The 11,252-nt window shown below is 46.4% G+C and overlaps 1 protein-coding gene across 2 annotated transcripts in view; it reads right to left on the bottom strand.

Annotated features, from left to right (window-relative positions):
- Window positions 1–2,135: 2,135 nt before the first annotated feature.
- The window catches only part of PNLIPRP1 (pancreatic lipase related protein 1), a 29,500-nt gene continuing 20,383 nt past the window's right edge, over window positions 2,136–11,252 (bottom strand). For both annotated transcript variants that reach the window (XM_010332634.2, XM_010332631.3), the window contains 5 exons: window positions 9,576–9,694; window positions 8,543–8,672; window positions 7,501–7,609; window positions 5,965–6,132; window positions 2,136–2,256 (listed from right to left, as the gene is read on the bottom strand). In XM_010332634.2, the coding sequence (XP_010330936.1) occupies window positions 2,193–2,256; window positions 5,965–6,132; window positions 7,501–7,609; window positions 8,543–8,672; window positions 9,576–9,694 (590 nt within the window). In that variant the 3' untranslated portion in view covers window positions 2,136–2,192. The remainder of the gene's footprint in view (window positions 2,257–5,964; window positions 6,133–7,500; window positions 7,610–8,542; window positions 8,673–9,575; window positions 9,695–11,252) is intronic.

Here is an 11,252-nt window from a genome sequence, read left to right as displayed (position 1 = left end):
GATCAGATTTGGCCAGTGCCATAAAGACAGGGCAGGCCTACCCCAGAGAGCCCTGGACTCCACATCTCCCCAAGTCAGGGTGTTAGGGCTGTGGATCTGTGGGGCTGAGCCTGGACTCTTCAGTGGCATCGGAAAGTGGATTGTAGACACCCACACTGATCAGTAGTCGGTGATCTTGGAATCTGTTGCTCTCTGCCTTCCTGGGAATTTTCTCCAGCTGCATAACTGATAAAAGGACACAGCTTCCAGGAAGGGAATGTGGGGGGAGTGAGTAGGGGCCTGGCCCTGCCCCAGCTCCGGTCTCCATCTGCTGCCTCCCCTGCCCCTGGAGATTAAACCGTCTCTGCCCCTGCCACTGGGACCCAGGTCACCACAGGTCTCAGAGCAGTGCCTTGGCTGAGTGCTTATGGGTGTGGCCGACAGCCTTGGGAGCCTCCCCAGCTGGCTTCTTCCTTCCAGGGCTATGCCCTCGTCTCAGTTTCATTCCTATTTTAAAATTGTTTTTTCTAAGTCATCACCCATATCTGTTACTCTGGGAAACATGGTGAGACAGATTGTCCTTGATCAGGGAGCGGGGCTCTCACCCATGGCCAACCAGCCACACCCCCTCCCTTATACCCTGGTTCCAATCACTACTCTCAGATGGTCCTTATCACCTCTGGGTATTGGCAGGGGCCACCTCCTCCTAGCTGGCGTCCCAGCCTGCTGTCCTGGTAGGACATCTTCCTTCAAACCTGGGCCTAGAACCACTCTTTCTGTGGAGACTTCTCATATTGCTTCTTCTCTCTTTTGGAATTCCCTGGCCTGGGACCTACCTTGCTTTCTGTGCCTAGCAGGCAGCATCATAGTGCTTTTTCAGGGGCAGCCTCCCTAACACCAAGCACTGCCCGAGGGCAGCATGTCTTCTGCCTTCTTCTCCCCCCAGTGCCTGGCACAGGAGTGGGCACAGGGCTGGTGTTTGACAAGTGTTTGGCAAATCTACGTTCCATTGATTGAGCTTTTCGAGCTCTTTGCTAAGAGGGTGCAGCCATGCCTGGGGCTCACGCAGATGCTGCTGAAACTGATGAGAACCAGAGAGTTGGTTGTCTCCTGCTTGGAACCACCACCCAAGGGCTGGTGTCCCTGGCCACCGCCATCTTTATCGCCCTTGTCATCACAGCTGTTTACCAAACACTCATCCTGCACCCTGTCCTGTGAGGCCTCTTCATAAGGTCACTCTTTTGATCCCCACCACAACCCTGCTTTGGAGGGACAATCGAGGCCCCCTTGCATTCAAGTCTTAAGTTCAATGATAGCTTGACGTAGACATGCTGGTTAGAAACAGAAGTCGGCACCGAGACTACCGGGGTGGAATGCGGAGCCTGGTGGACCAGGGGGAGACCCCTCTGCCAGAGTGGTGACCCAGGACACTGCGGGACAGAAAGGCCACCTGGAAGAATGCCTGCTCCTCCCAGGTCTGTGTGGGTTGGGCCCATGGGGATGCCAGGTTGGCTGGGGGCTCCTCAGGGTCCCAGCCAATTGGCTAACGGAAAAGCCCATTTCAACAGGGCCCACCCTGGGCCCCCGTCTCTGTGTTGCTTTGACCTCGGTGGAGAGGCCGCCCTGGCCCAGGGGAGTGGACGGAAGCCCAGGAGCGCCCTGCACCTGTGCCCGCTTCTGGGCACCTCCCCAAGAGCCAGGGCTACCAAGGGGTCCCGTCACTTCCAAATCTACCTCCTCAGAGAGGCTCGCCCTCCTGGGCCTGCCGCGATCCCTCGGGGTGGTCACGATGAGTCAGGGAGGGTCGATCAAAGAGGGGTCTGGGACCAGACCCTCTGGCCTGACGGGGACACCGGGTCACTCTGTGAGTTTGAACAGCTACCTGCCCCTCTGGGTCTCAGTTTCCTCCCTATGAAATGAGGGGCGGGGCTAAAGCCTGGCCCCCACCACTGCACTGAGGCTCCTGAGTTCAGTCCATTGCCACCAACTCAGACACCGAGAAGACAGCAGGCCCAGGCCAAGGATGGGGGAAAGTGTGTGACCCCGAGCCAATGGGGAGAAACCCAGATATGGGGACGTGCTCAAGACATCTGCAAACGTTCCATTCCCAAATAAGCCCTGGAAAGCGGCTGGCGCAGGAGATAGACTCTGAGCAGACAGATGCACCAGTGAGTTTTATTGGTGTGAACACAGCAGCCACGTTGCCTCGGAAATTAGCAGGGCATGAGGGTGAGCAGTGTGTCTTCCCGCACTGTGTCTTCACTACAGAAATTGTACCTGGGGACAGATGGAAGCTTTGTAAGCGTTTGGGCCACCTTAGAAAAAGGAGGGTGATTTTTTTTTCTTAAGGGGTTAACCCCAGGTCACAGCCGATGAGTGATTCAGGAGGCACCAGGGGCGCTAGGGCTGGAGCTGCAACCAGCACCTGCAAAACTTGCCTCCAGGAGGCTCTAGGACAAGGTGTGCTGTGGCTCTGCAATGTCACACAGGACGGTGGCCTCTGAAGGCAGGGCCTCTCACTCTCTTGTCCCCACAGGCACTTGGCAGCCTCCATAGGCTCAAGCAGCTGGAAGAGGACAGCGGCCACCATGCCCTGAGCACTTCTCATCTGCAGCCACTTCTGCTGCATAATTCACTTGTACAAACTTCATCCTTACCACACATGTGTGAGGGTGTCCGATTATTAGTCCTACATTACAGGAGAGGAAACTGAGGCACAGAGAGCTCCTCGTTAATCAGCAGAATAACAAAGATGCAAATACAGGTCCATCGGATGCCAGAGTCTGTATTTTCCATGGTAGGATCACACTTCAAACCTTCCTTGACCTTGTCGTCCAGCTCTGGCATTCCTCCCTGGAGTTCCCCATGACCTTGCCCTTCCATGTTTGAGTGCTTTGGGGCTAGTTATCTGAGGACTCTGAGCAATGATGTAATAACTGGGAAGCTAAAGAAAATCAAGATTTTGGTCCAAGCTCTTCTTGGAATCCTCTCATATTTTTTAGTAACCTCATTGGGGTTTTAATTCCTACTAAATAGCCTGCCCGCTAGGATTCCCTCCATGACACAGCATCAAAAAAGAAAGGCAAGGCCTGGTGTGGGGGCTCACACCTGTAATCCCAGCACTTTGGGAGGCCGAGGCAGGTGGATCACTTGGAGGCCAGGAGTTTGAGACCATCATGGCCAACATGGTGAGACACTGTCTCTACTAAAAATACAAAAATTAGCCAGGCATGGTGGCTCATACCTGTAATTCCAGCTACTTGGGAGGCTGAGGCCCAAAAATCTCTTGAACCCAGGAGATGGAGGTTGCAGTGAGTCGAGATTGCATCACCACACTCCAGCCTGGGCAACAGAGGGAGACTCCATCTCAAAAAAAAAAAAAAAAGAGAGAGAGAGAGAAAGGCAGCCCTCTTCATTTGTAGAAGAGGGCTCTCTTCTGTGACTGCTGAGAATTCCATGACAAGAATGCAACATCCCTCTGTTGCCCAGGCTGGAGTGTGGTCTCAAACTCATGGCCTCCAAGTGATCCACCTGCCTCGGCCTCCCAAAACATTTTATGCTCTTTGTCAGTTGCTTGTCTGTCTGGGGAAAAGAAGCCACAGATGGGTAAATGCAAAAGGTCTTATAATTAACAACAACAAAAAAATGCAGATGTAAGTGGTTATTATTATGGTTGTTCAAGAACCACGGACATCTCTCAGGCCTCACCACCTGTGAGCTCAGAAGCTTTGCCCCATTCCTCACTTGTTTTCCTTGGCCCCTTTCCACCTTCTCTTTCGTGTTTCATTTATTCTTGCATGAAGCCTTAACCCGGCATTGGAGACCGCCGATCATATTCCCTGCACTTGCGCCCTGTGCCCCTCATACACCTGCACCTGTTGCCCTGCCTCTGTGCCCTTCCTCCCTCCTCCTTCCTGCTTCATCTCAAGAGCTGCCCGTCCTTCCATCACAGCCTCCCCTGGACCCTCTGCTTTCCTCCTTGGTCACTCTCTCTCTGAGCCTCTCCTGGGAGTTCTTTATTCCATCATTTGACCTTTCCTGTGAACGTTAAGTCTGATTTTTCTCAACAGCTAAACTGTAAGCTCCTTGAGTATAGACTTTGTCATTACATCCCTTACTATTTGCCAGGCCACATAATAAGTACTTAATAAAGTCATTTGCAAGGGTACATTTACAATAGGTACTTAATAAAGAAAGAGAGGGGGACAGGGAGAAATAAGGAGAGGGAGGGCTGCCTTTCTCTTGGATACTGCGCCATTGGAGGGAATCCTAGTCAGCAGGTTCCTTAGTGGGAAGTAGGAATTGAAACCCCAATGAGGTTACTAAAAAATATGAGGGGATTCTGAGAAGAGCTTAGACCAAAATCTTGATTTTCTTTAGCTTCCCAATTATTATTATCAATATTATTATTATTAAATGTTACCGGCCACTTTCCTAACAGGAAAATATTTGAGTAATTCAATTAATTCAATGCTTTTATTCCTCAAACTAGTTTAAGAGATTTGAAGCTGGTTTTGACTTTCCTCTGCTTAAAACACCTGATGTCTCATATCCAGATGCTCTTAAGAAAGAGGCTTGCTGGAGCAGACAGCAAGGGGAGCTGCACTCAGCCACTGAGGCAGGTGACAGCTCAGGGCCTCAGGTGTAGCCTCAAGTACGTTGTATTCTATCTGCAGCAAGTTCAGGAAGACTCAGCCTTTCCTCAGAAAACCTGGAAGATGCCATGCCCTGGTTGATTTGGCCTCATATGTCTTACCTGTGACCAAGTCCTGTCCTGGGAACACCTCTTATTTTTAAGATTCTAAAGATGCCACCACCCGACATGTGTTTAACCACGTAGTCCAGGATCCAGGCCATGGCATGCCTGCTAATGGAGCCTGGGGGAGCTGAATTTAAGAAGCTGAGTATCCTCCAATGGGGTCAGGGAGGAAAGGACTTGGCTGTACCTCCAGCCTGCACAGGGCTGCCCACCAGCCCAGTCCAGCCTCCTCAGCACTATGCTCTAACTTATAAGGCCTCCTGGTTCCACTGACCACCTGGTAGGGCCAGCCTCTTTATTCTCCTTGCCTCATGGGGATAGGGAGAACCTCGCTGGGTCATCCAGTTCAAGAAGACCCAGATGTGAGTCAGCCACCATTCTACTCTGCTACCTCACCCTCCCCAACTGGGGAAGTGAGAATCTCTGGGACCTAAACTCGGTGACGCCAACTAATTCCAAACTTCAAGAGCATCAGTGTCTGAGAGCCCAGGATCTCCTTCCCACAAAGCCACATATTCTACTGGCCAGAGTTGGAGTCTGAGGTTTGAGAGACAGTTGTTCTGCCCTCTGAGGTCACCACTCCAACTTTCCTCCAGCTGTCCCTTTTCTCTACCCAGGGCCCTGTTCTTATTCAGGCCCAAAGCCAGGGAGACCACAGGTCAGGATCCCACAAGCATTGCAAACCTAGTGCTTTCTTGTCCTATATAAAATTTTCTGTTTTCCTAAAACCAATTTATTTTTTGTTTTATTATTCTGAAATATGATTGGTCTTCTCCTCTTTCAAGTATAGCTATTCACTAGTCCATACTTATAAACTTATACTCTTCAGAAAGGATTTCTTGTTCTCTTTCTTATGTTTACTCATTTTACCTTGAAAGTACAGTCTTATCTTCTGTATTCCCACAGGCAGTGCTGAAAACACCCAATAGGTGAATAATTTAACTCAAGACCTGAGAATCAATATTGTCAAAATTGACCTCGTGTAGCAAAATCTGGGCCTGTTGGGTAGATATTTTCTCAAATCTATATATTTCAATAAGGTGCACCCAACAGAAACATTTTATGCTCTTTGTCAGTTGCTTGTCTATCTGGGGAAAAGAAACCACAGATGGGTAAATTTTTCTTGAGTTTTCTTGCTTCACCACACCTATCTTTCTAGGATGGGTTTTCATTGTAACATGAATCTCTGCAAACATTTTTAGGCACCAGCCAGCAAAGATACATACACTGTCTTCTCTTCTCCCTTTTGCACAGTGACCTTGGCAGCGCCCACTTTGGGGAAGGTTGGATTTATCACATTGTTATTCCAAAGAAACTTGACTTTCTCAATTTTTCCAACATCCAGCTTTGCATCAAACTCATGGGAATGGGTCGAGCCTGGTTTGAGAATCCCCCTTGAAATAGAGAAACAGAAACATCCCTGCTCATGGAAATGAATTCTAACAACCATACAAGGTCATGCTGCTGTTTTCCATTCTAGATTAACAAGATTATTTTTCTGAATTAATTTCCAAATAAAGAATGGAGAAATGGGAAAGCCAGCTATATGTTAGCACCTCAAACTAGGGTTTTTAAAACTCAAGTTAATTTCTCCTTGAAGCTTTCTTATAGAAAAGGAATAGTAGGGGTGGAGGGAGGATTGGGAAGGGATAGCATTGGGAGAAATACCTAATACAGATGACGGGGTGATGGCATGTGTATACCTATGTAACAAACCTGCATGATCTGCACATGAACTTAAAGTATAATTTAAAAAAAAATAGAATTCCTACATATTACTTTATATTTTTTGGAAGAATTATTTGTAACAAATTAGCCATATAATATGGCACAATAACCATGTGTTATTGTACTAATCAGACAACAGGATATCTGAAGTAATATTAAATTTATGTTTTAAAAAATCATCTATTAAGAGAGAAAGAGGCCAGGTGCAGTGGCTCATGTCTATAATCCCAACACTTTAGGAGGCCGAGGTGGGCAGATTGCTTGAGGTCAGAAGTTGGAGACCAGCCTGGCCAACATGAGGAAGCCCCATCTCTACTAAAAATACAAAAAAATCAGCTGGGTGTGGTGGCATATGCCTGTAATCTCAGCTACCTGGGAGGCTGAGGCACGAGAATCACTTGAACCTAGGAGGCGGAGTTTGCAGTGATTTGAGATTGTGCCACTGCACTCCAGTTTGGGTGATAGAGTGAGACTCTGTCTCAAAACAAACAAACAAACAAACAAAAAATGCCTAGGTTTACAATAGTGAAAAGAAAAATGATAGGAAGTCTGCAATTAACTTTAGTACATAAAGTAATATAGTCATGCATTGCTTAACAATGGAGATATGTTCTGAGAAATGTGTCCTTAGGTGATTTCATCATTATGTGTGTGAACATTATAACATGTATTCACACAAACATAGACGGCACAGCCTACTGCACACCTAGGCTGCATGGTACAGCCTATTGCTCCTAGGTTACAAACCTGTACTACATGGTATGTACTGAGTTCTGCAGACAATTGGAACACAATGGTAAGTATTTGTGTATCTAAACACCCAAACATACAAAAGGTACAGAAAAATATGGTATTACAAACTTATAGGGCAACTGTTGTATATGCGATTTGTCAACTAAAATGTTGTTATATGTTGTATGATTAAAATTTGAAAACCATAGACATATAAAGAGATGATAAGCATTCAAATCAAGTGTGTGGTTTGAAGGCTGTGGATATCATCAAATGAGATGTGGTGCTAAATAGGAAATTACCTGAAGACATCGTACTGGTGAGTGTTTCCCTTATCTCCAAACAAAGCAACTTTGATCTGACCAGTGGCTGTTCTTCCAGACAATGTTACAGAAACTCCATATCTCCAGCCTGCACAGGAGATGGAAGAGTTCAATTTATTCACATACAAAATAGGTAGCCTACATCCCAGATTTGTCTCCTTCTCTTTCACTGAGGCATGAAAGCATAAGAAATTATTATTTTTTTTTTAAAAATATTATTTGTTTTGAGATGGAGTCTTGCTCTGTCACCCAGGCTGGAGTGTAGTGGTGCAGTCTTGGCTCACTGCAACCTCTGCCTCCTGGGTTCTAGCTATTCTCTTGCCTCAGCCCCCCGAGTAGCTGGGACTACAGGCATGCACCACCATGCCTGGCTAATTTTTGTATTTTTAGTAGAGACAGGGTTTCACCATGTTGGGCAGGCTGATCTCGAACTCCTGATCTCAAGTGATCTGCCTGCGTCAGTCTCCTAAAGTGCTGGGAACACAGGCGTGAGCCACCATGCCCAGCCAAAGTATAAGAAATTCTATTTGTTAATCTAAAAATCAAACAAGACCTTAAGGATAAGTATGTATTCAGCAGTATCCCCCTCTAGAACTGCACTGCCCAGTAAGGGGGTCACTAGCTTCATGTGGTTGCTTACATTTAAATCCAAATTAAATAAAATTAAAATTTTAGTTTTTCAAACTCATTAGCTGTGTTGCAAATGTTAAACTGCCACATGACACTAATGGCTACACAGAATATACCCCTCATTGTAGAAAGTTCTATTGGCCAGTTCTGTCCCAGAATGGCAGTACAGTGAGCTAAGGTGAAGAGAGAAGGAATGGGGGCTTGTCTCCACATTTGGGAAGGTAGCTCAGGAGTGCAGCCTGGCAAGCACCTCGAGGGTGAGGGTGTTTGTGTCCATTTCTAAGATATTCAGAATGTACCCACAAATATTTCAGGTTAAAAGCAAGCCCCTCATTTGTAACAGAAACTATATGCTTTCTTTATATGGGCAGGTAGTCAAAAAGCAACTTACGAGTGAAATTGCTAGCTTCTCCTGTGTTCAAGAAGAATTTCTGCTGCTCTCCACTTGTCTTGCCAGCAAATTTATCAGCATAGTGACCCATCTGTGGGCACCCTTGATCTGGACAGGGGAAGCACTTGTCCTAATGAGAAGAGATGGATGGGACTATAAGGAGAATTTGTCTTTTTACGATTGATATATCTGAAGGAGCAGACACTCAATTTTCCTATAGCTTGAGTGTTCTCCTTTGTAACAGCAAGGAGGTTGGAGCGGATGATCTCTAAATTACCTTCATCTGAGTCAGGGTTTCCAACTCTTAGACACAACATATTAGAATTATTTGAGGAGCTTTAAAAAATACTGATGCTCAGGAACTAGTTTAGATCAATTATACCTTCCGTGAGTGGTGAGGTGGTGAATGATAAGTAGCCAACTCTCTGGGACAATCAACCTGGATTGTAGTGCTTACCAATTTCAGTGGTGTAAATACTCTATGGCCAATTTCAGGCTACTAACATGATGTCTCTGAATGTGGAGTTGGGAAGGGGTACTCACACTGGCTCTTTTGAGCCAGAATAGGCAGGCTCTAGCCTGTCATTCTTCCATCTCTCCCCTTGTTGCCAGCCTGGCGTGTAGGACCCCAGCATCCACCCTGCTTTCTCTCTGGTGTGAATTATTCTCTATACATTCTTCTACTCTTGCTCTGACCTTGCTAGAAATATGCATTCCTCTGTTTTCTAAAGTCTATCATTTTAAAGCCAGATTCAGAGGTCGCCTCCTGCAGGAAGCCTTTCTATATCGTTGAATTGACTGCTCTTTCTGATTTCCCAGTTTTCCTCTGCTACATGACTTATCTCATCTAAAATTTTAGCCACCTGCTTCCTAAAGTTGTTTACTTTTTTTCCTCTTCCGCTACACAGGATCATGAACTCTGAGGAACTATGCAAAACACGTGGTGAGAAGGCACTGCAAATCCCAAAACACAGCAGGACAACAGTCCCGCAGTGGGGTGATGCCCATTGCTCAAGGCAGGACAATAGCTTACAGCCTCGAAGGACTTGTAGGAAGCACAGGGGTATGCAGCAAACCCATCGGGGTTGAGGATGCTTTCCAAGTAATACTTGTAGCTTCTTAGGTGATTGCAAGCCACAAAGTCCCGGGTTCCTGAGAAAACAAATAAGAAAATCTGAACAGGTGACTGGGGGCTGGGAACAGCTTCTCTGCCTCTCTCCCCAAGTGGGATGGTTCCAAAGTAGAACCATATTTTCAGAAACTTAAGATTAATCCCCAATTCAGCCACAATAATGACAATTAACATAGAGGATGCTTTCTGTGTACCAGGAAATGTTCTGATCACTTTATATGCCTTGCCCGTGTAGTCCTCACCCTTCTTAGGAGGTGAGTACCTTATCATCCCTATTTACATCCACACATTATCCTGTCATCCCTATTTTACAGAAAGAACTACAAATCACAGCCTCGGATTTACAGTTTAGCTAATAGTGGGAAAACTGGTAATTAAACCCACACCCACTTGGTCTTGAGCCCATCCCTCTAGCCTTTGTGCCATCTCATGTCCCAGGCACCATGCTGGAGGTCCTCAAAGACAAGACCAGATGTGATATGACCAAGCCAATGCATGCAGCAGTTACACAAATGAAAAGAAGGGCTGGGCTGGATGCCGTGGCTTATGCCTGTAATCCCAGCACTTTGGGAGACCAAAGTGGGCAGATCACGAGGTCAGGAGACTGAGATCATCCTGGCCATGATGAAATTCCATCTCTACTAAAATACCAAAAAAAAAAAAGAAAAAAAAATTAGCTGGGTGTGGTGGTGCATGCCTGTAATCCCAGCTCTTCAGGAGGCTGAGGTGGGGACTCGCTTGAACCCAGGAGATAGTGGTTGCAGTGAGCTGAGATCACGCCACTGCACTCCAGCCTAGTGATAGAGCAAGACTCCATTTCAAAAAAAAAAAAAAGTAAAAAAGAAAAGGGTGAGGGGCTGCATAACTTTAGGTGGTTGTTTTGTATGAGCATCACTCTCATGGTGTCTTGATTTTCTTGACAATCTTTCTTGGCTCCCTGCAACTCCTGCCAAGTGACAAACATCACATTATACCTTCGAGACCCGGCCTGAGCTTGCTGCGCCATTTCTGATGAAGAGTTTAGGCTGCCCTATGCACATAAACCCTCATAAGGCTGTGAAAGACAAACTTCATATCTGCATATGTCATCTTTTTTTTTTTTTTTTTAGATGAAGATGAAGTTTTGCTCTTGTTGCCCAGCCTGGGTGTAATGGCATGCTTGGCTCACTGCAACCTCCGCCTCCCAGGTTCAAGTGATTCTCCTGCCTCATCCTCCTGAGTAGCTGGCATTACAGGCACATGCCTGGCTAATTTTTGTATTTTTAGTAGAGACGGGATTTTACCATGTTGGTCAGGTCTCGAACTCCTGACCTCAATTGATCTGCCCACCTTGGCCTCACAAAGTGCTGGCATTATAGGTGTGAGCCATTGCACCCGGCCTGTCCTCATTCTTAATATTTGCTTTGATGGCGTCCATTTATGCCAAGCCATTTTGATGAAATTCAATAAAAATCTTTACTCATTAAATTTATTCAGACTACTAAGGGTATTTTTCTGTATGGCGCCACATGACAAGTCTGGATGAAAACGTCACCTGTCCATTGTCCTTTTGGCCTCATTAGATACAGAGTGCGAGCT

This window comes from Saimiri boliviensis, chromosome 12 (genome assembly GCF_048565385.1).
Source record: "Saimiri boliviensis isolate mSaiBol1 chromosome 12, mSaiBol1.pri, whole genome shotgun sequence".
NCBI classification, from domain to species: domain Eukaryota; kingdom Metazoa; phylum Chordata; class Mammalia; order Primates; family Cebidae; genus Saimiri; species Saimiri boliviensis.
The sequence above is the reverse complement of the archived record's forward strand: the minus strand, read 5'-3'. Positions and strand labels throughout refer to the sequence as shown.